Here is a 25,383-nt window from a genome sequence, read left to right on the forward strand (position 1 = left end):
TCCTTTTAAAAAATTTCCTGTCCTAATTAGAACTTCCAGGATTGTGATGTAATAGAGTAGACATTCTTATCTTGTTTTTGATTTGAAAAAGAATGCCTCTAGTATTTCACTATTAAGAATGATGTTTACTGTCAGTTTGTGGCAGCTTCTCTCTGTTTCCAGTTTATTGAGTTTTTATCTTGAGTAGATAATGACTTTTATGATCATATGGTTTTTCTTCTTTGATATTTTAATGTAGTGAATGACATATAAGTCATCTGATGTTAAACTATCCTTGCATTCCTGGAGTAAACCCAGCTTGATTCTGCTGTGATTTCTTTATACTATTGTATTCTGTGTCCTGATAGTTTGTTTAGGATATTTGTATCAGTATTCATAAATGAGGCACTTACCTGGCGGTCCGATGGTTAAGACTCCACGCTTGAAATACAGGGGGCACGAGTTTGATTCCTGGTTGGAGACAGATCCCACATCCATACAGTGCAGCCATAAAAGAAAAAACAAATTCATAAATGATATTAGCCTGTGATTATTCTTTTTCACAGTACCTTTGACTTTTATATCATAATTGTGTTAGCCTCATAGAATACATTGGGGAGTATTTATTTCTATTCTTGAAAAAGTTTGTATAAGGTTGGAATGATTTGTTTCTCAAATGTTTGGTATAAGGTGTCTGTAAAACCATATGAATCTAGTATTTTTTTGTGTTGGGAGGAAGAAAAGGGAACTCTTTACTGCTCCAGTTTTTCAATAGTTTCAGAACTTTTAAGATTCTATTCTTTCCATTTCTTCTTGAGTCAGTTCCCCCCACCTTTGAATTTTGTTCATTTTAAATGTTTGGTCTCTTCCCTCTCTCTCTAACCATATTCATTCTTTTCAAAAAACCAACTTTTTGCTCTGATCTTCAAACTTTACAAGAAGGTATACAGTAAAAAGGAAAGCTTCTCAGCAGACCTGAAACCTTTTTTTCCAGAGGCAGTGACTATACTTCTGTATATGATAGTTTTATCTTTATACTGTCCTTTTATGTTTTAGTAGAACAGGATGGACAGTATGAGACATAGTGATCTGTACTCTTTTTTTTTTTTAAATAAATTTATTTATTTATTTATTGGCTGTGTTGAATCTTCATTGATGTGCACAGGCTTTCTCTAGTTGCGGCGAGCAGGGGCTATTCTTTGTTGCAGTGTACTTCTCATTGCAGTGGCTTCACTTGTTGCAGAGCATGGCCTTCAATAGTTGCAGCACGGGCTTCAGTAGCTGTGGCACGTGGCCTCAATAGATGTGGCTCATGGGCTCTAGAGCACAGGCTCAGTAGTTGTGGCTCATGGGGTTAGTTGCTCCACAGCATGTGGGATCTTGCTGGCCCAGGGATCGAACCTGTGTCCCCTGCATTCGCAGGCGGATTCTTAACCACTGTGCCACCAGGGAAGCCCTGTATTCTTTTTTAGTTTGTTTTCTGCCCCCTTTTTTGTTTGTTTTTACATCAACCTCATTCTTTTTATTGCCAATGTAATATTCCACTGCATGGGTGTATCCTGTTTAAAAGTAGTTAAGCTTTTATACCAAGTAAAAAATAAAAACTTTCCCATTTGTTTGAAATAACCTAAGAACCCGATCTATTACTCCTAGTCTAGTAATAGACATCATCACTTTAGAGCTCCAACAGGCCCTCCATGTGCCTTACCCATTAAACAAATCAGTTAAAATTAAAATGTTCATTGCTCCACAATAGCCTTCTTGGAAGAGGGTGTATTCCATTTAAGTATCTTTAATTAAAAACAGAACTGTTTCCATAATTTAAATGCCATGCAGTGTTCTTAAACATTTAAATCAGTGTTTCTTTTGTTATTTACTCTAGTGTGTAGTATAAGGAATAGGTGCAGTTTTATCTGTTTCCTCGTGGCTGTCCTGTTTCCATTGCCACTTATTTAAAGTTCATCTTTTCACATGTGTTTGAGATGCTATCTTTATTATGACTAAATTTACATATATTTTACTTCTGGAATTTTAAAAAATGTGTTCCCTTGGTTGATCTGTTCATCTACCAGTATCATAGCTTTTTAAAACCTTTTTTATTTTTAAATAACTTTGGACTTACAAAAGAGTTGAAAAAATAATAGAGAGTTCCCACGTACCCTTAGCTTCTCCTGATGTTAGTATCTTACATATCCATAGTATAATGATCAGAACTAAGAAATTAACTTACTGGTACAATACAGTTAACTTCATACTGTTTTACTTATAATGGCTTTGTACAATAATTTAACATGTGGCAGGTATACTCCTGCTCTTCTCTTTTCATATTTTCCCTTTTTTGCTTGTTTTTTTTTTCCAGTTGTCTAGCTGCAGAAAACAATATAAAAACAAATCTTATATAATATTTATATTGGGACCATGTAAAATTTATAAATTAACTTAGGAAGAAATGACATCTTTATGACATTGAATCTTTATGTATGCAAAAAAGGTATATCTCTCCATTTGTTGAAATCTACCTTTGTGTCTTTCAGAAGTGTTTTATAGTTTTCCTCATAATATGTTTTGAACTCTTTGTTCAGTTTTTAAATTATAAATAAGATCTTTTCTTCTGTTTTATCTTCTATCTGGTTTCTCTTTGCACATGTAAAGGAAAGATTTCTGTATATTTTGTACTACACTAAATTACTAGATTATCTTGTAGTAATAATTAGTTGATTCTTTTGAATAGTCTAGGTATATAATTATGTCATCTGCCAATAATATTCCCTTTTAATTTCATTTTTAATTGTGTTGACTGGTATAATGAGTAAGAGTGGTAAAAGTGGGCTTTATCTGACTTTAGCAGTATAGCATATCTAGTGTTTCCATAGTGTGTGGTGCTGACTTTGGGCTGATATATATTGTGTTTAAAAGTGTCGTTTTATATTCAGTATTTGCAACAAGAATGGATATTGAACTTGTAAAGCGCCTTGTCATCACCTTTGGCATGATAATATTTTTCTTCTGTGTAGATCTATTAATATGTTGAATAATATCGATTTTTTAATAGTGATTTCTGTTGTAAATTTTAGATTTTCCATTTCTTTTTGTCATTAGTTTTGATAAATTACATTTTCTAGTAAATTATCTATTTCATTTAGTTTTCAAATTTATTTACATAGAGTTGAGCAAAGTAGTCTTTTATATTTCTTTTGGTCTGCCTCCTTGCATTAATTTCTTAGGATACTTGTAAATTTGTTTTCCAGTCAACATTTGGATAAGTCTGAATAACAGTGCTTTTGCTTCTTCTCCCCTATGCTACTCTTAAGGGGTGAGGATCTCTTTACTGGGTATCTTTACTGAAAAACAAATTTAGATCTTTGTGTATTCTCAGTGGCGTGAAATTCAGAGGTTTTCCCCCCATTTCATGAGATAAATTTTGATTTTTTTTAATGATGCTGAGTGATTTGCATTTAAGATATATTTGGTGTGATATTTCTTGTGATTGTATAGAAGACATTCTAAAATAAATTTATGATTTCTTTAATTTTGCAGTAAGCAATTTTGACTTAGGGATGGCTGCAACCTCCTAAAAGGATATAAGGCAAAGTATTACTCCATGAAACATTATATTTTTCCTGTAAAATTATATGAAAACACCCTGCTTTCTAAGGTAGAAATGACTTAAATGGTTTGATTCCGAAGGGGGAAAAAAAGATGATCAAATGGTTTAATTGTCCATCTGAAGGGTTGGATTCTTTTCCATCCAGTAAAGAGTACTTTTGGTAGTCTCTTGCCCTATTTGTCCATCTGGCTCTTTTTGTGATTGTGTAAGGTTATAACCTCTGTGTCTTAGCATACTTCTGTGTACTTTTCTCTTTCTCTGTGTTTATTAACTTTTTTCTTATTTTATTATTATAGTGGAAAATTACCTGTTAGGATTTTATTTAAAATGAATAATTTTAGGGCTTACATTATTAAATATTGTCAGATCCCCACTTCTGTCACATGGTTTTTAATGTGCTACCTTTTTCCAGACTTGCTTATTAGTGGTGTGGCATAAAGCAAATACGTGATCCCACCTATGAATTTCTCCTTTGTTTTGAGACATCTCCTCTGTCCTTTTCAAAAGGGTTAATTACTTCTTCACCTCTTGTCCATTGGTTGGGGGACTGGGGCTTATAACAGTAGATCAACAGTAGACCTTACTACTGAAAGTTATGTTTCAAGTGTATTTTCTTAATATAACTTACACAGCACTTTTATTTTTAGACCCTCCTTTTCTTTCTTAATTCTAACAATATCAATGTGAATTATATTAGAACAGGTAGTAAATATCCATTTTACGAATGGTAAAATGAATTACAATGAAAGGGCAAATGTAAAATTAAGATCCAGGTCTCCAAATACAAGTCTAGTGCTCATTCTTCTCAGCCATAAAGACTTTTGTGAGTGATCCCCACTCCCAGGACTCCATTTCCTCCTCAGGTGACAGTGGGTTGCACCAGGTTTATCATTGACTCTAGCCGTTGAAGAACAGATAAGACCTGAGTCCCTTTATTTCCCTTGTTGGGGGCCTTCCAGTTGCTGAATCCCCAATATTTTCATGATTTATAATTTGTCTGCCTTTTTTTGTGTAGTAGATTTTTATTACAGAAACAATTTTTTTTATGTCCAGATCTTTAAGTATTGCTTGAGTACATACAAACTTTGTTATACTTTTTAGCTCTTAAAGATAGGTAGAATTTTATTTATTCCAAAGTAAGTTTGGAATTAAACTAAAAAGAGAATCTGGGTCTTTGAAACTTAGTTAGTCAGAGCATAACTCCTAGCATTCTCTAATCCTTCAGGCCAAGGACCTCTTGTTACCTGGCTGTCTTCTATACCATTCTTTTCTCCCCTCTTCTTTCATAGTCTTGTAATTAATAGCCAGGCTCTGCTTCACTTCTCTTTGCCAATCTCCACTCCTAAAATCATCCATTTTCTTTGTTTCTTTCAGCCTCAGTCTGAGCACACTGGGTCCCATGCATATGCCATAGCATGGCCTATTATAGTCCTCCTTTTGGATAAATGTAATAGAATTTTATGTTAGTATTTATTATCATCTTGTAGCCAAAAGATTTGAAGTCTCAATCTGATCCTCTCCCTCGTGTCCATTTTGTTAAATGACTGCCTTTTTAATGAGGCATTCTTGGAACTTCATATTTCCCTGTGGATAATGTTAAAGACTACCTTTTATCAGTTGAAAAGTGGTAGAATGCAATACCTAATCTTATTAATCCATTCTGACTTTAAAATTATGTGACTGTTGGGCAAAATCCAGAAATAGATTAATATTACCAATATAAATAAATTTCTTATCCATGATTATATTTCCTAAGTCTTGCCTGTAAGATCATTTAAAATCTTTAAAACCTTGAAAAATTCTGACCTGGTAGAAATCTCATCCACCTGTGAAAAGGCACATGTTTTCAAACACTACCAAAATTCTCTATTTTCAGTCCTATTTTTCTTTAAGACCCCAATATTTCATCCTCTTAGAAAGAAGCTGCCTCTTACACAATATTGTTTTGAGATGGAAACTACTACATTAACACAATTCTTATTGTCTCCAGGGTTTTGTTTCCTTATCCCTTTCTTTGTAAACAAGTGGCCACTATATTTTTTAGTAGTGAATTTCAAAATCCTTTTTAACCTTATAGGTCCAAGGTTAGCCAAGGATGGCTGCAGCTTCATATGATCAGTTGTTAAAGCAAGTTGAGGCACTGAAGATGGAGAACTCAAATCTTCGACAAGAGCTAGAAGATAATTCCAATCATCTTACAAAACTGGAAACTGAGGCATCTAATATGAAGGTATCAATCAAGACTGTGACTTTTAATTGTAGTTTATCCATTTTTACTCAGTACTCCTTTATGTAAACTTGGGATTAGACACTTAAAAGTGTATTGTAAATTAAGCAGTAATATGTAAACTCTTTCTTGGGAAAGTTAACATTTACATTTTTAAAGAAAATGTTTTGAATTCATCCAGCAAATCATGTAAAGAAAATGATTGTAAAACTTCAGTGACTAGCTAGTTAGTTCTTAGTTATTTTTAAGCTTAAAAATAAGAGACCAACGTAACCATCACTATAGTGAGGCTGGGTGTTCTGTGTAACTCATAGAAACTAGCCTCCCCAACTCTCCCAGATCTTGTCTTAAGTGCTGCAATGATAGATGCTCAAGAAAATCAGGGTGCCCTATGCGAAGAGTCCTGAACTGAAAGTCAGTACCTGATCCTATTCCTGGTTTTGCCATTAGCTGAGCTACATACTGTAGGGTACCCTTCTAGAATTAAGTTGCCTTACTTGGAGAATACTGTCATGGCACTAACATAGATGATTTCCGTGACACCTTAAAGCCTGAAGTTGGTTTGCCAAATAGCATTGAAAAGCTGTGATAACCTCCATGAAAAGTTATAAAATATTCAGTCTGCACTGGGGAAGATACATTCTAATTTCAAAATAATTGAGGTTAAAACTTTAACTGTTTTAATTTCCAGTTACTTAGGCAGATTCTCCTCTCACTGAATTTAATAACTTTATAGAATTGGAGATCATCAACAAAATTGTTACCTCCTTCTCTTTTAAAAAATTCTTCTTGCTACGTCTTTTCTGGGCCTTGGCTATTTTAACATCTGGGTTTCTGACCCTGTTCTTCCTGTCTGCTCACTACTCATGTTCCTTATTCATTTCCTAGTCTTTTCTAGTTCTTTTTCCATGCATTTTGAGGTCTCCCTTATTCTTCAAGCTTCTGTATATTACTGAGTTATTTTTGCTCCTCTTTTACCTTTGTATTCATTATCTTAACAGTTCAGCCTTTTACTCATATCAACTTTCTTCTTTCCTTCCTTCCTCCCTCCGTTCCTACATATAAACCTTTTCTACTCTAAATTGCCTATTTCTGTGGCAATAGCAATGACAAGATCTCCAAGATACCTACTTCAAGTCCTTTTGGAAATCAAGTGGACTATAAACATTTTTTTCTCACCACAAACTATGGGTGACCTTAAAAACAGCTGAATCAATCACTAGGTTAAAAAAGAATAGTTTGGTATTTTAATACAGATCAACATAATATATCTAAAATTATTGTACATGGCATGTGGTTTTAAAAGTTTAAAGATACAAAATTTTAAATTCCTAGCAGGACTACTCTTTCATCTACTTCAGAAGCATATTTTGCAGAGAAGTCTTCCTGGCAAACCTATCTGCATGTCTTTTGTAGTGCAGAATTCTGGGGTCCCTTTAAAAAATTTTTTTTCTTTTTTTAAACTACTTGAGCAAATTCAAAATTCGTTTTTGGGAAACATTTTAATGTATCTTTAGATCCATCTTCATGTTGAAGTGGAATGTCTCTCAAGGTAACAAGTCAGACCCTTAAATATCTCAGTAGAATATCAGGGTGACCTCTTAGCCGTGTGGTATAATATACATCATGAATATTAGTATTTAATTAGTATTAAATACTATTTAATATTAAATACTAATTAAATACTAATATTGTCTGAATTCAACTGTGAATTGATTATTACTCAACAAGTGCTTTTACAGACATCCTTGCAGAGCCATCCAGTATTTCATAACAATTATGCCCTTATACTGAAATTATTTACGTATCTCTCCTTTTAAGAGGCTTTATGGTGTTAAAGAACAGGAACCATGACCTGTTATTTTGTCTTAGAATATTGATTTGTGAAAAGACACTTGGAAACATCGGCACTTCCTACATTAAAGTTAATCCAAAGCAATGGTTATGTCTCAAAAAATCACGTAGACTTTGGAACACATCATATGATCTTGAATTATGTTTCCTGATCATTAAGATGTGTCTCCTCCAACTAGATAATTTCAGAATTTCTGAAATTTATGCCGTAGTACCATCTAGTGGCAAAAGAGAATAGCGCTTTGCTATTGATTACATGTCACTGATACTATGAAAATATTTTGTGTGTGTGTGACAAGGAAATGTGTACAATAGTTAGGGGAATGTGAACACTGACCATATATTTGAGAATATTAAGGAAGTGTTTATTTTTTAGGTGTAATGTTGGCATTGTGGTTGTATTTAGAAAGAATCCCTGTTTAAATATACATACTGAATTTTCTTTACAGAAGAAACTGTGATATCTGAGATTTGTTTTTAAAATAAATTTGGGTTGGGGGGGAATGGAGGAAGTGATTATGGGTATAGATGAAAGAAGCCCATGAGTTGATAATTACTGAAGTAAGATATGAAGATACATAGGAGTTTCTTATATTGTTCTCTACATTTGTGTGCCTCTGGGGAATGAATATTGATTGGTAAGGGGCAAAAGGGAACCTTTGGAGATGCTGGAAATGTTCTCTGTCTTCCCTGGGTAGTGATTACATGGATACTTAGATTACATCAGAAACTTAAGACTGATGTACTTTTCTTTTTTTTTTTGATGTACTTTTCATATGTATGTTGTATCTCAGTAAAACAGAAAAAAACATAAGGTGAATTTTTATCATGGTACTATTCACAACAAAGTAGTGAATAATGTAGTCATGCTGGATGACATCTTGAGGCAAAATAACTGGATGTGACTATGAATTAATGTGTGTATTTTTTTATGAGGTTCATAACTCAGAATTTACAAAAATAGTTTAATGGAACATATTAGAATAAGTAGCTTTCCAAGGTGACCGCTTTGAAAGTCTTAAAAAAATTTTTTTAAACCATAAATTTCAATAATTTTATTTACTTTTATGGTTATAACTTTTATCAATAGACTTCTTACCATATGCACAGAAACTTAAAAAAACCATAATAAATACAAGTTGTGCATATTAGCTATTTTTAAAACTTAGGAAATATGGACAAACAAAAAGAAATATCAAAATCACCCATTTAAAGAGATTTTTTAATACCAGCAGTAACCTTTGATAATGTGTATATTTCCCCTCTGCACATTTTATGCAGGCATGCATTTAATGGGATCATATTTTGCAGCATGCTTTTTAATTTAATATAGTCATCTTTTCACGTCATTAAATATTTTATATTTTCATAGTTGTATAATATTCAATTGTATGGCTAACACCATAAGTTTAATAGTTTAATCCTTTATTGTTGGACATGCAGGTTTACATAGCCTTTTAATTTCTGTTGTTGGTGTCATTGTAATTTTTCTTTATTATTTTTTAACTTGTTTTTAAAAGACTGTTAATGTGCTGTTAGTTTTGAAACAGTGTATGTCCTATGACATGCTAAGGATTTCTTTTTTTTTATTATTTATTTATTTTTGGCTGCACTGAGTCTTAGATGCTGTGCGCAGACTTTTCTCTGGTTGTGGTGAGCAGGGGCTTCTCTGTTGTAGTGCACGGGCTTCTCATTGCAGTGGCTTCTCTTGTTGCAGAGCACAGGCTCTAGGTACGCAGGCTTCAGTAGTTGTGGCTCACAGGCTCTAGAGCAGAGGCTCAGAAGTTGTGGTGCATGGGCTTAGTTGCTCCGAGGCATGTGGAATCTTCCCAGCCCAGGGATCGAACCCGTGTCCCCTGCATCGGCAGGCACATCCTTGACCACTGCACCACCAGGGAAGTCCAGGAATTTATTTTTGTTGTTGATTTTGAACTCTTAAATACTTGTACCTTTTCTAAAAACAATATTTTTTGTAATACCTGTTGTATTAAAATTAGGAAAACAAAAACAAGCAAAAAAATTTCTTGTAATTCTAATTTCCATAGAATACCACTGTTAACATCTTGATAATAGACTTTGGAGAAGAAACTTGTATAAACAGAGACCTGATCAGAGCTGTGCTTTAAAAAGGCTTACTTACTCTGATAATTCTGTGCAAGATAGGACCATTTAGGAGATTATTTTAGTAGTTTTGAGGTTAATAACCAGGATAGTGACAGTAAGAATTGAAAAGAGATGGCTATAAGAGAGAAAATAGAGCTAAAATACAGAATTTGATAACTGACGGGGTGACAAAGGAGGGAATGCTGAGGGTTTGAGCCTGGAGGTAAAAAGAAGGCTACTGCCATTTAACTGAAAGAATACGAGGCAAAAAACAGGTTTTAGTGGCACAAAATGATAGTTTGGACATTTACATATGCAGTGCATATCATCCAGATGCACTGGGTGTAAATTGTCTATCAGTCATACTGGGAAAGTGAGTCTGAAGTTTGCAAGTGAGGTTAGGATTAGAGACATATAATTGGAAGTTACCTGAGAAAGGTAGTTGTTGAATTGTGAGACTGGAGATTATAAGAAATAGGGATAAGATTAAAGGGTCATTAAAAGACTATAAGTAGCAGTGGATGGAAGGAGAATTGAGATCCTAAAAACTGCAAGTAGCCTATAGTGGTAATCTCAAACTTTATGAAAGAGATGGTGTCCTGATGTTTACAGTAGATGCTTTAGAGTAATCTGCATTCATTCAAGAAAGGCATCCCTGTTCAAGTTTATTTCCTATCCCACAGTTGTGATACACTCTGACATAATTTCTGAACATAAATATCAGTCACCTCGACGTTCCCATGTCTACTCATTTAAGCCTTTTAACCTCCAACATGGTCTATTATTTGAAGGTCAGATCTTAAGGTCACAGGCTTTTTCTTGTTGTTAACATGGGGATTCTTTTCTTAATGCTTATAGTGTCATTGTCCAGGTAAACCAGCGAAGTTGTCTTTGCTACATTTACTAACTTTTTGACAGATTTCCTTTTCAGTCTATTTATGAGTCATTTTTCATAAAGAGGAACACTGCCCATAGCTATAAGATTGTAAATGTTCAAATGCATTGTTTTGCATTTGGAAACCTATTTGGCCAACAAAGTATTTTGCTGTGAACTAGAATGGGATGCCTCAGAATATGTAAAATGTAAATGTATATAAATTATAGAAAAACTAGTAGAAAATGAAAATTAGTTTCCAGCCTCTTTGACAGAAATTTATCAAGAGAAGAATTCAGATGGAAAAGGAATAATGGATCAAAAGTCAGGAGACAGTGAGCATACAGTCACTTAACTATCTGCTGAATATAAGTCAGTGTACTAGTAGAATGTACATAAATGTAGTATATAAATCTTGTTGTTTATTGGGGTGTTAAATAAAACAGCATACTGTGTTAATTTTGTGTTTTTCATGGACTTGTTGGTACAAGCTTAAGAGACATAGATTTTAAACACATAACTTATAGCTTTTGTGCCTTGGGCAAGTCTTTGAGTCTCAGTTGATCTGTCTGAAAAATGAGAATAATCCACTTTGTTATACTATTTCAGAAGTTACGGATAGTGTATCTTAACTATTCCATATATATAGCATATTGCATGGAGACTACTGATAATCACCATTATCACAAAATATCACTATTGTTGTTGAGCTATAATTTATTATTCATAATTAGTAATAGGTAATATATGTAGAGTACTTAACAGTTTATTATACATTTTCAGATAGATCTGAAATAACAGCAGCAGACCTAAATGCCAAGAAACTTAGAAGCATGTCTTCAAAAAGTTATGTAAAATTTTGCCTGATAATATATTGTGTTCTTTTTTTTACAGGAAGTACTTAAACAACTACAAGGAAGTATTGAAGATGAAGCTATGGCTTCTTCTGGACAGATTGATTTATTAGAGCGTCTTAAAGGTAGATTTTTAAAAAGTGTTTTAAAGTAATTTTTTTAAGCTCCAGTTGTCAGCTTTAGGTGTATATACCCAGGTACAGCTTCTCTTGATTAGAATGTTGGTATCGGGTTTTTTTGGTATAACAGCCTTACCCATTAGGATATAATTGTTAAAGTACAAATACATAAAAAGTCTATTTGCTTGTCATTTTTTCAGTTAAAACATTTAATTGGCTTTGAATAAACTATTTTAGATTCCTTCCTTGATAATTTTCAGCTCTTTCTAAAACACTTTGATTTTCTGCTAGTCACTAAATAGGCCGTTAGTAAGCTGTATGCCACAGACTGGGCCCATTGCTTCATTTGAAGGAGTCAGTGACCTTCTTTGTTCCATCCAGCATGGAAATGCTTTATCTGCATATATATATGTGTGTGTGTGTGTGTGTGTACATACATATATACACACACACATACATGCTGATTATAAGCCATTTTTAGTGAATTTTGAAAGTGTCTTTCTCGTCTTATTGCTTGAAAATTCAAACATCAAATCGCCTAAGTGCTTAATTATAGTTGAGGCTGGGCAGAGAAATTACCTTTACATCCCCAAAATATATTATTACCCAGCAGGAATCTAAGAGAAGACATTTTGTCTAATTTTCCTTTAACATACTCTTTTCCCCAGGCTGACTCAAGCTGATTTGGAGGGAAAGTTTAGCCATTGTCTCTAAATAATTGTTTATTCATTCATGTATATTTGTGGCTTTCTCTGATAAAAATCTAAAGTTGCTGGGTTCTAAACCAAAAAAGTGAACACTTGTTTTTTTTAATGATCAAGTATTTGTATCTATTGTGAAATGATCACCACCGTTAAGTGTATCCTTTTATATGTGCTTTGGCCTGATTTTTTTTCAGGACTGTTTATCTTATAGAACCAGGAATCATTGAATTTCTCTGAGCATCAGCATTTGTGATACGGATTTCCTCTGTTTCTTACATAAATTTGCTGCTCAATAACTACCATAATTTAGTACTCCTACAGGCTTTATGTAACATATATACAGTGTACTTTCAATTATATTATAAAATGGCTTAAAATTTGAGGGCTAAAATATGAACCTAAGATTTCATTTTTAAAAGATAATATAATTGCATTAGCAATATTTTAGACCACTTAAAGCGGTTGTTTTATAAAAACTTGTCTGTATTTTATTTAGAACTTAACTTAGATAGCAGTAATTTCCTTGGAGTGAAACTACGGTCAAAAATGTCCCTCCGTTCTTACGGAAGCCGAGAAGGATCTGTATCTAGTCGTTCAGGAGAGTGCAGCCCTGTTCCTATGGGTTCATTTCCAAGAAGAGGGTTTGTAAATGGAAGCAGAGAAAATACCGGTTATTTAGAAGAACTTGAAAAAGAGAGGTAATTTTTCTGCATAAATAGTAAACTTTTATGCTCCAATTTTTTGCTAATATTTTGTCATTTTGTGATGATGCAAGATAGGGATTATGACATGTGTGTGATGGATGATCACAAACACTTAGCATTTTGCATTTATTAACTCAAAAACAGTATGTTATTGATTGTACTGACCTTAAATCTAAAAATGTAAAGGAGGCAATTTCTTGGGATTCTAAACTTCTGCTTTGTCACTTAACTACACAAATGCTCTGTATATTGAGCAATATACATGATCACAATAGTTATATCTGGTTAAAATATGTAACTGATTTTTAATTGAATTTCTGGTTATCTTGAAGTTAAAATCATCTCACTACAAGTATCAGAATATATATTGTTATCAAGAACTTTGTCAAGTGTTGTGTACCTCCTAAAAGATTATAAATTCCTTTATGTGTGATTAATACCATATTGTATTTATATAAATGAATATTAATATATGGAAAATGCCTAGCATATCTCACTGAGAGGCAAAAGACCTTTTACTACTCTCTCTCTGGTTTTAGGTTTGTCCGTCTCTAAAAATAGGGATAATCATCTGGACCAGAAATAGTGTTAAGCTTTCTTTAATCTCTTGAGTTTACATGATTCTATTTCATACCTTGAACCAGGACTGTTTCTGAGAGTCCAGGAAACACTATCCTAAAAAATAAGAAGCTAACTAGGGTCTGCAATCTTCCATCTCTTTGTTCCCTTTGAGCTCTGTTAAGAGGCATATGAGCATACTAATTTTCCTAGGCACTTACTTTATTAGCAGAGAGAGTGGGGAGAGAGTATATGTGTGTGCAGTTCTGACATATCTCGTATCGTCTTGGTTCTTACTGTGTTGTTTGGAGGTAAATTTAGTCCTTGTTTATGTGACAAAATCTTTATTTTGCTCTCACACTTTGTTGAGTTTGGATAGGTCTAGGCTCAAATTCATTTTCCTTCCTCATAATCAATGTCACTGATGAGAAATTTGGTGTCAGGCTGATTCACATTCCTTTGCAGGGAAAGCAGTTTTCTTCTTTTGAAGCTTTTAGAATGCCTTGGTATATGTGTATTCTTGATTCATCATGCGGTATACTCACTGTGCCCTTTAGCTCTGGAAATTTATTTTCTTCAGCTTTTGAAAATTCTGTTATTTCTTTGACAATTTTTCACCCTCTATTTTTCTGTTCTCTCTTTCTAGACATCCCTTAAGTCATAGATCAACTATATCTGTGTATCTTTTTTTCTTGTTTTCTGTATTGCCCAAGATAATTGAGATAAGTGTTAAAAAGTAGTCAAGCCAGGACTCAAACCCAGGTCCATAACCTTTTTGAACCTCAGTTTTCCAGTCTGTAAAATGAGCATAAGAATAACTACCTTAAAAGATGTGAGGACAAAATTAGATTTTTTAAAATGTACTTAGCACTATGTCTGATACACTCAATAAGCAGCTATTGTCACATTAGCCATTAATACATTTAACAAATATTTAAACACATAATACATGTGCCATGCTCTTCTGGATGATCCTGAATTAGCTAGAGGACTAAGAAGACGTGAGATTTTCATTTTAAAGAAGACTGTTGACAGCCACTAAATAAGCCGTTGGTACGCTAAACCATAAAGACCCACCAGCTTCTGGATTTGGACCTTGTTTCAGTTTTGAGTCTTAAGCACTGTTGTGTGAGTTACAAGATCAACTGCTGTCAGTTAGCCACTTGTTTTTTTGTTTGTTTGTTTTTTAATTTTATTTATTGATTTATTATTTTTTGGGGGGTACACCAGGTTCAATCATCTGTCTTTATACACATATCCCCATGTTAGCCACTTGTTATGTTGGCTCAAGACTCAGTAACTTTGGCTTCCCCAGAGCATTTTGCCATAGTTCGATCTTAAACTTGATAGTAACAGCTTGTCCCTGTACTCCTTAACATTTTCCTCACTCCGCTACTGTCACTAACATTAGCCTATCCATTTAAGCTCTTTTAGCACCCACATCTTATTTAAATAAGCCTATTTATTGTAGAGTAATCAAAGGAAATAGCATCTCTAGCTATCCTTTGTTTCCCCACCTTAGTCCTGGTCAGTCTTACAGGTGCTCACCAGGGAACATTGAAAAATAGAATCAGATCTCATTTTTATGCTAGTTTCAGTGTCCAGCCTGTGAAAGAGGTTCACGATTTCTACATTGCTTTCTTCTGGTTCTGTTGTCAAAAATGGAAGGGAGGGGTCAGTTTCTCATTGGTCAGCACTCCCCCACAAGTTGTTACATGATAACCAGGGCCTGGCTTCCTTACCATGGATTCCCTCACTGCTGACTTTGCCACATCAAAAGTGAAGGCTTATTTCTTATTTTTTAAATTGCTTCTCAGTAAAGAAAAGGGGATTTTAGCAAGAATAGGACCTTCCTCATACTCACATGCATGCATATTCAAGAAAATATGATCAAATAGAATTTTCAAGTAGCACTGTCAGAGTGGGGAGCAGCTCTGTTTAAGAGTTGACCCTAGAAGCCGTAATAAAAAATGTCCTCAAATCTGACTACAGGAAAATCAGTATTTTCTACATGGCAAAAACATAGTTAAAAAGCAAGTGTAAACTGAAAAAATATATTTATAACTGACAAAGTGCTACCATTTTTAATATAGAAGAGGTCCTGTAAGTGAATTGAGGAAGTCACAGAAAAGGAAATACAAATGGATTTTACAGTTGAAAAAATGCTTAACTTTACTCATACTAATAGAAATCAAATTAAAACCAATAGTGATATACCATTTTTTAAAATTCTAGGTATGTGAAATTTTTTTTTAAAGTTTGATAGAACTTTGACATTGGTAAAGGTGGGAAAAGCATAAATTGATAAAATATCTAATAAAGACAGTAATTTTAAAATTTACATTCCCCAGGAATTTATCTTCTATACATGCTTGCATATTTGTGAAATGAACTTATGCATAAGGATATTCAGTGCAGCATTGTTTATAATAGCAAAAGATTAGAAAGATCTTAAAAGCCCTCTAACATAGAACCAGTTATAGTTTATCCCTTTATGGATTCATGAATATCTTTGCAGCTAGCAAAAAACACATAAGACCTTTTTATGTTCTGATGTAGTATGATCTCCAAGGTAGATTTTTAAGTGGGGGAAAAAGTTATAGGACAACACACATAAAAATATGCTACTATTTATGTTTAAAAATGTACATGTAAGTATACACATATATCCTTGCATCTTTATAGAATATCTCTGGAAATATATACAAGAGAATGATAATAGTGGTCACTTTGGGAAAGAGCCACATGAAAGGCAATAGATCATGTACTTCTGTACTTACAGATGTTTTCCCATTAACACTTATTTTGCATTTATGTTTATAATGATCAGATATGGAGTATCTTGATAGATTTTTATTGAAGAAATCATTGATTGGGTTGTCACGATTATGTAACAAATTCATCTTCAAATTCCAAACTAAGAAAATGTTTCTCTTCCTCAGAATAACTTCCTCTTATTACACAGGGACAATGTATTTCTTTTGTTTTATCTTTTTTCTTTTTCGGCGGCTGTGTTGGGTCTTCACTGCTGCACACGGCCTTTCTCTAGTCGTGGCAAGCGGGGGCTACTCTTTGTTACGGTGCCTGGGCTTCTCAGTGCAGTGGCTTCTCTTGTTGTGGAGCATGGGCTCTTGGAGCTTGGGAATCAGTAGTTGTGGCACATGAGCTCAGTAGTTGTAGCACATGGGCTCTAGGGTGTGCGAGCTTTAGTAGTTGCGGCACACGAACTCAGTAGTTGCGGCATGTGGGATCTTCCCAGACCAGGGATTGAACCCGTGTCCCTTGCATTGGCAGGCAGACTCTTAACCACTGTGCCACCAGGGAAGTCCACAGTGACAGTATATTTCTTATTATTTTGACTGCTGAGAAGCTGAAAGCTACATCTGTGTCCAATGCAGAGATTCCCTATATTTTAGGTTTGTTTTTTGCATAATTACTGCTTTTCGTTACTCCTTTATTATACTTTTTATTGTATTAAGTCCCACCTTCAGAAATCCAAAATTAATAAAATTTTCATTTATTCGTTATAAATGCTTTAGAGAACAGTACAGTTACAGATTATAAGAATTGCTGTTACGTGCTGTATATTAGCATTGTGTAAACTTTACTTTTTTTGAAAAACAGATCATTGCTTCTTGCTGACCTTGACAAAGAAGAAAAGGAAAAAGACTGGTATTATGCTCAACTTCAGAATCTCACTAAAAGAATAGATAGTCTTCCTTTAACTGAAAATGTAAGTAACTTGACAAAATGACTTTTTTTTGTATCTAAAAGTATATATAAATTTATAACTACATTTATAGTTGTTTGTAAACTGTAATATGTTTTATCCAACTTTAAGCCTAAATATATAATAGTTAATGAATTTTGTTTATAAAGATGATAAAACTTCATTATGCTCAAGCATATTTATTTTCAGTCCCTTGTTAAAAAAATCTCTTTAAGTTTGAATACTAAAGGACTCAGGATTCAGCTAGGCAACTGGTTTTTTTATTCTGTGTTCAATTACCAAACGTACTCTGTAGAAATGTTTATAACCGTCTATCTATTTTTTGAACCATATTATAGGACTCATGCCACATAGTTTTTGCAATAAAAGTATCTTTGAGATAACTTGAGTCCTATTCCAGTTATTATAAAGGACAGTAGATGTTGGCATGGACCTTAGGGCTTTTTGCAAGTATGCTAAATTTGTTTTGCAAATATAACTGTGTAAAAAATAATTTAATTCTGTCAGCCTCTTCCTCCCCACCCAACCTCTCCATGTCAACTATTTTATTCGTGGGGTGGCACATGTAAGAAAATTTCTGAAATACATTAATAAATTTAAACAAGACTTTATTTTAACTGTTATTGATATATTTTAAAATAGTTTTTAAAAAGAGAAAAAATAGGCTAATTAAAATATATCTTCCACTCTTAGCTTAGATTTTTTTTTTTTGGCCCTGCCACTTGGCTTGTGGGATCTTAGTTCCCCAACCAGGGATCACGCCCAGGCCCCCTGCAGTGGAAGCACAGAGCCCTAACCACTGGACTGCCAGGGAATTCCCTTTCATTTTCTAATAGCACTTTTGAGAGAACATAATAAGAGAGAACATAATAAACAAAAGGCAAAAGTACAAAGAAAGAAAACCTTTTTCAAAACACATAGTTTCCTGGACACATAGTCAGTTTCCTGGGTGGGCATTGTCTGGCAGGAGGTAGAACTAGAAGCTTAAGTGCTCAGCCTCCTAGAACAGTATCCAGGATTTTGAGAGGGAAAGAATCTCCCTTCCTGACGATGTCCTTAACATCTCTTTGGGAATTAAGGAGACACTGTTAGTGAAAGAACAACAGTTCATGGAGAGTTGTTGGCACAAGAGGATTAGGAACTCAGGAGGGTTTGGTGGGATTTTTACTCTTAAAAATAGTAAAGCATTGTTTTGCTTAATATTCACTTTGGTAATTAAAATATACAAAATTTAGAGTCCAGCTGTCTGCATGCAGTCGTGTATGTGACAATTCAAAAGCGATTGGTTAATATCTGAAACAAAGATCAATTGTCAAATAAATCATTACCATATTAATTTACTAAATAGCCAATCACATTTATTTAAGAGGATATGTAAGATGTTATGGACCGTTTGGCAACATTAGCAAATGTAAATTGCTTGTATTTCATAAATATTTTTTAATTTCACAAAACTTTGCTTTTGTATTGGGAAGCCAAGTTAAGAATACTTTCATAAAAAAAAAAAAAGAATACTTTCATGTGGAAATACTTATCAAAATACTAGGTATTGCTTAAAACATCAGATCTAAACCACATTATTATAACATACTATGTCATGTTCAACTTTTTGTGCAGGGGGTTTGGGCAAGTGGAGGACAAAATAGTGTAGTTATGACTGGCTCATTGCGAATTAGAATAACATACAGACTGTTTCATCTGTTTTGAGACCTGTAATGTGGGTATGCCTATAGGAATACATTCTACATATGTCATCTGTATATTGTAAGGGAAAAGGGTGAGAGTTCTTTCAACTTACCTGACAACACAGTTTGGGATCCCTAGTCCTACAGAATGCTATTCTAAGTCAGACACGTGCACATGCAACTTTTTTTTTTTTTTGATGGAGTGGCGAATCTTAGTTCCCTGACCAGGCATCAAACCCAGAACCTTGGCAGTGAACACGCAGAGTCTTAACCACTGGACTACCAGGAAATTTCACACATGCAGCTTTTTATTGGGCATATAGAGCATGAAAAATCTACAGCACTTCCTTACTCCCTTCATGGCCCATTTTAACTCTGTTACCTATCATTTTGTCTAATAGTATTTTTAGCCTTTATTACCTTTTGGAGCATATCTTTTAAGTTTCTTTACCTTGTCCTTTTCATCCTTTTTTATGCCTAGCAGTTACCACAGTGCCTGGAATTTTAGTTAAAGGGCTAATAAAGTTTTGAATGAATTAATATCCACTCCGTGAAGAAGTACTTTTTTTGGTTTATTTCAACTTTGGTTCACATTTGGATTTTTACCAAGAAGTTTGTGTAGTCTCATAATTTATGATTATAATATATAAAAGCTTTTCCTTATTCTAATTTCTTCATTTTACAAATGGGAAAGTTCTCTCTGTTTAGTCTACATATATACAACCATCCTTACCTTAAATTGAGGTAATAAACTTAAGGATGATGGACCTGATTCTTGATTTTTCTATGTTGTCCACATTAATATTTTAGTTTTTAATAATTCAAAGCAGTACCTCTTCAGAGCAGAAGGAGTATGAGGTGACTAAAGATAGGCTTACCCTAACTGGACCAATTATATATTTTAAATGAAAGAGTACAATTTAATTAAAGCTGTTTGTGACTCTGGGGCAATAAAAGTGTTTCAATTCTGCATTTCATGTCAGTGACCCAGACTGAGCCTAGCACTGACAATCAAGTTGTAGGACTCCTTAGGGTAAAAAATAATTTTCTCATGCACAGTAACTTACATATTTGCTTATTAATTTTTTTATTGGTACTTATATGCTTTTTTATTTTTACTGTTAAACACACAAGATATTAACATTTCCATTTCATTTGTGATTTTAGTTTTCCTTACAGACAGATATGACCAGAAGGCAATTGGAATATGAAGCGAGGCAAATTAGAGTTGCAATGGAAGAACAACTAGGTACTTGCCAGGATATGGAAAAACGAGCACAGGTAACTTATTTTTTATTAAACTATGAAACGGGGATATGTGTAAAAAAACAGATGATTGAACCTGGTGTACCCCCCAAAAAAAAAAAAAATTATTAGAGAAATGCAAATCAAATCCAAAAAAAAAAAAAAAAAACTATGAAACAACACTAGCTAGAGATCTATTAAGAATCTAATGAATTGCAGCTCTGTTAACACTGATTAAATTTTATTATTAGACATTTTTTGAAGTCTTTCTTTACTTTGTCACTAGTTCAAAATAAGAATAATTTACCATGGCTGTTGGGCAGCGTAATCAGTGTTCACATAATTCTGCCTTCATATTTCATCTCCCTGATAATGTTCTGCTATGCCTTGGAATTATAAGAGGGAAAAAGAATTAGATGCTGGTCATCTGGTAGCTGATACCTAACTTCAGTTATCCTTTGATATTTTTACTTCTGTGTATGTATAATGACACCCAGAATATTTCACTGCTCTTCAAGTTGTGTACCAAAAAAAGGAAGCTCTCATTCAAGGAAAGTAGGAAAGAAACATATGAAGAGAACACTGGGAAGATGAAATGAGTTGGATGGAGAACATTCCCATATTTCTACCCTCAACTGTGTCAAGAAAGAATATTAGCTATTCACTATTAACTAAATGCTATTTGTAAGCATTTTCACATACTATTGAATTTAGCCCTTTTGTATTTATACAAGTGTATGACTGACTAATGTTTTTAAGCCCTGAAGAGGCTTTGCTGATTGCCTTGTCTATTTCAGAGCAAGCATGGGCAATTAAAAAAAAAAAAAAAACTTTAGGGACAAATTGGGAAGAAAACATAATTTGGAAGATTTTTTTAAGTAGATAGCAGATATAAAGGAGAACCTACATTTGTATGTGTGGTATAAATACATTCTTGTATTCTGCAAAGTTTATTTTATAGTTTTAAATAAGTGCATTTTATATTCCCCAGAGTTTAGTCTCTCTTTTATGTAGTAGCTTCCTAAACATAGTGTGTATTCTTTTTATGCTGGAGTATGGTAGTAGACTAAGGAAGTAGTTAAACACCAGTACCATGAGACATTTCATAGTCCATACCTGTTAATTTCATAATGAGACTAGACATTCAACTAATATATCCTATACGTTAGTTATATTAATCCATGTATAATTTATAGTTGGCCCTCCATATCTGCAGATTCAGCCAACCTTGGACCATGTAGTACTGTGGTATTTATTATTGAAAAAATATCCACATACAGTTTGCGTTGTTCAGGGGTCACCTGTGTACATAATATATTCGTGTTTGTTAATCTCCTCTCACTCCCATCCCATCCAGATTAATGTTTTAAATGCCAAAAAATAAAACTTTAAAAGTAAACCTTTCAGTAGAAAATATACATGAATATCTTTCTTATATTGGGATAAGAAAGGATTTTTTAAGACATAAAACACTAATTATAAAAGTAAAGATTGGTAAATTCTACTGCATTAAAATTAAGAGTTTATCTTCATCAGGTACCTTAAAGATAGTGAAAAGAGGGGGAAAAAAATCACGTTTGGGAATTCTCTGGCAGTCTACTGGTTAGGACTCTGTGCTCTCGCTGCCAAGGCCCCGGGTTCGATCCCTGGTTGGGGAACTAAGATCCTGCAAGCAAGACACAGCCAAAAAAAAAAAAGAGGTGGAAAGATAAGTTACAGATTGGGAGAAGGTATTTATCATGATATAAGTGATATAGAATTAAAATCAAGAATACATAACGAATTTCCAAAAATATTTTAAATTAAATTATATAATAAAATCAATACAAATCTAGTATTCGTAACATTTGATATTTTCATGGAATTATTTTAAAATATTAGGCAGATTTTTTTTACAGAAAAACTGAGAAATTTTACTTTGGTTTATATGAATTTGCATTTTTAGAATGTGAATTTATGGAATGTTGTATACAGAAGTTAGTTTTTCTATATCTATTAATGTATTTGTTTTTTGAAATACTTAAGGAACGAAATTACATGGTAGATGTGAAAATTCCTGTGTTAGTATGTAAATACAAAAAGTGTGTTCCAGGACAGTTTAATCTATACTCTAGAAGAGAGATTAATTTGAGTTCCTTCTTCGCCATTTTGTTCAGATACGTGTGGATGTATTCATTTTAATTTTGTCCTGGAATACCGTGTTCTTCATTTTGTTAGTTAATATTCTAAGAAATTTTTATCCCGTATTTTTACAAATACAACAAGCATTCATTTATTCTGGAAATATTCATATAAAGGTTAGGGTTAAAGATACATTGTAGACAAAGTAAAAAGGCAAATTAAGGAAGTATATATGAGGAGCTAATATCTCTAATACAACAGGCAGCATTGACAAATCAATTGAAAACAAGACAACCAAAGAGTGAAATAATCAGACAGTATGAGTAGTCCTATCACAGAAGTACAAATGGTTAATAAACAATTGTGAAAAGATGCTTAAACATCACTAGTCATCAGGGAAATGTAACATAAAATAGTGTTGTTTTTTGTTGGTGGTGGTGGTTTTTTTGTTTGTTTTGTTGGGTTTTTTTGCCTACCAGGCTGGCAAAAACTTTAAAGTTTAATGACATATAATATTAGTGAGAATGAGAGTACAAAGCATTGTCTACTTGTAAAAATGAACTGATATATTTGTGAAGGACACTGTAGCACTACCCGTCAAAGTTAAAATGCTTGTACCCTCTGGGCTGGTAATTCTTAAGACTCTCAGAATATGTCCTATAGAAATATTTACTTAAGGCAACAAGAATATAAGTATAGATTTTGTGATATTCATTGTGACACTATTTGTAAGACATTAACAGAGACAGACAACTTCAGTGTCCATCATTTGAGTAATTATTTAATAAATTATTAAATTAGTAGTATGCAACTGTTAAAAATAATAAGGTAATGGGAATAATAAAAATAATTGTCCACAGTACTTCTTTCTCTCCTAACTCTCTGCTTGAGTGACCCAACGTGTAAGACTAGAATGGGCAGCTAATGGACATGGAAGTGAATCCCAGGAAGACCTGAAGCCATGAAAAAAAAATGTAGGATCTCATTTGCAAGGAGAAAGGATGGATAAAAATTCCAAATAAAATAAGAATGGAGTAAAAGTTTTTTAAAAAATAATTATGGGAACTTCCCTGGTGGTGCAGTGGTTGGGACTCTGCGTTCCCAGTGCAGGGGGGCTGGGGTTCAATCTCTGGTCTGGGAACTAGATTCCACATGCATGCCACAACTGGGAGCTCGAGTACCAAAACTATGGAGCCAGCAAGCTGCAACTAAGGAGCCCTCCTGTTGCTACTATGACCTGGTACAACCAAATAAATAATTTTTTAAAAAATTATGTAACAGAAACCAGAAGCCAACTTTATATTAACTTGAGAAAATAGAGAAATAATAAGATTATTACCATTGCAGTTATTAATATGGTTGGGTGCTTGCTGTCATTATTTAACTTTGTTTGGAGGCTTCACTAATTCAGTTAGAAAGAAAATAAGTTGTTTATCACACAGTTTTCTAACTAGAAGGGAAGAGACCACATAATTGTCATTTGTAAATTATATGGTTTGTTTGCCTAGAAAAGCTGTAGAGAAAAGCCAAAAAATATTTCAGCTAATGAGAGAATTGAGTAAGGTGGCTGGAGTTAAGGTACATTACAAAAATTGGTAGGTTTTCTGTAGTAGCAATAGCTACCACTTGGAAATGGAATATGGGGTAGGAGGACCTGTTTACAATAACAGGGAACTATAAAATACCTGGAACAGACCCACATGAAGAAAAATATAAAATTGCTAAAGGACATAAAATGTGGCCGTAAAATAGAGAAGTCTATGTGGCATCTGGTTGCCATGACCCCAGGGATGTCATGGAAGAGGGGCGGACCAGAATTGTAAGGGTTGTGCAGGGTATGGAGGAGTGGAGTGTAAAGTCACGCTACCCAGGATGGCTGTTCTCTTGCTCTCTGTACATCTCCTGCTTAACCAGTGCCTGCTTCACCTACAGCCTGCTCATGTGACTGACCTTCCTACACACTTGCCCCAGGCCCCAGCTCTTGATTGTTCTTATCAGCAGGGGTGAGGGACATCCCCCTCTGCTGGTTTCCCTGGTAACTAATGAGCCAACCTGAGGTAATTCCCCCTATAACTAGCAAATCTCCTCTTCCACCCATGAGAAAAGCCTGCTGCTGTGTCCTGCCTGCAGTCCACCACACACGGTGGGGTGTCACTGCAGGACCTTGCTTCAGAAGTGTAAGGTCCCTCTTCCAGTAAACCATTGATGTCTCTGTTGCTGAAAAATAAATGAAGCCTAGGTGAGAAGACTTTAATATCTTAAAAATGCCTTTCTTTAAAAAGTTGATATATAAATATAATACAGTTCGAGTCACAATCTTAAAGATTTTTTGAAGCTTGGAAAAATGATTCTAAAGTTTATAAAGTAAGAATTTCCAAAAATATTTAAGAAAATTATAATGAGTGAGGATTTACCTTACTATTTGTTAAAATTTACTGTAAAGGTGTTGCAGTAATCACAGTGTGATAGCACAGGTATAGATGTAGGCAAGTAGAACAGAATAGAGACTAGAAAAAGATAAAAGAAAACATGGAATCTTTTAATGATAGAAGTTACATTATAAATTTGGGGGAAAATGGTAAATAACTCAATAAACACGTAGGTATAGGAACCTGTTTGGTAGAAGAGAAATTAAATTAGATCCCTACCTCACATCTTGTACATGAACAATTACAGGTGGATTAAATATCTAAATGTAAAAAATAAACATAAAACTAATAGAAGAAAATATAGGACGAGAGATCTTAATTAAGAATGGAAACTCAAAAGCAGTGAAGGGGGGCGGGAAATAGGATTTATTTCATAAAAATTTAAAACATTCATCCTGCAGAAAATAAACTAAGGGAAAATATTTGTAACACGTAAAGGGAAAAGGGTTAATACCCCTCTACTATAAGAATTCCTACAAACTAATAAAAGCTACTCTTTTTAAATGGGCAGAGGATGTAATCATTCAGTTTATTGAAAAGAAAATGCAAATAACCAATAAAACACATACAATGACTGGTGAACAATTTAA

At 33.7% G+C, this 25,383-nt stretch overlaps 1 protein-coding gene across 17 annotated transcripts in view; it reads left to right on the plus strand.

Moving 5' to 3' along the window:
* APC (APC regulator of WNT signaling pathway) overlaps window positions 1–25,383 on the plus strand; it is a 298,287-nt gene that overhangs the window by 216,835 nt on the left and 56,069 nt on the right. For all 17 annotated transcript variants that reach the window (XM_057737283.1, XM_057737305.1, XM_057737275.1 and 14 more), the window contains 5 exons: window positions 5,664–5,816; window positions 11,539–11,623; window positions 12,818–13,019; window positions 17,208–17,316; window positions 20,166–20,279. In XM_057737283.1, coding sequence (XP_057593266.1) covers window positions 5,682–5,816; window positions 11,539–11,623; window positions 12,818–13,019; window positions 17,208–17,316; window positions 20,166–20,279 — 645 coding nt within the window. In that variant the 5' untranslated portion in view covers window positions 5,664–5,681. The remainder of the gene's footprint in view (window positions 1–5,663; window positions 5,817–11,538; window positions 11,624–12,817; window positions 13,020–17,207; window positions 17,317–20,165; window positions 20,280–25,383) is intronic.

This window comes from Hippopotamus amphibius, chromosome 1 (assembly GCF_030028045.1).
Source record: "Hippopotamus amphibius kiboko isolate mHipAmp2 chromosome 1, mHipAmp2.hap2, whole genome shotgun sequence".
Classification (NCBI taxonomy): domain Eukaryota; kingdom Metazoa; phylum Chordata; class Mammalia; order Artiodactyla; family Hippopotamidae; genus Hippopotamus; species Hippopotamus amphibius.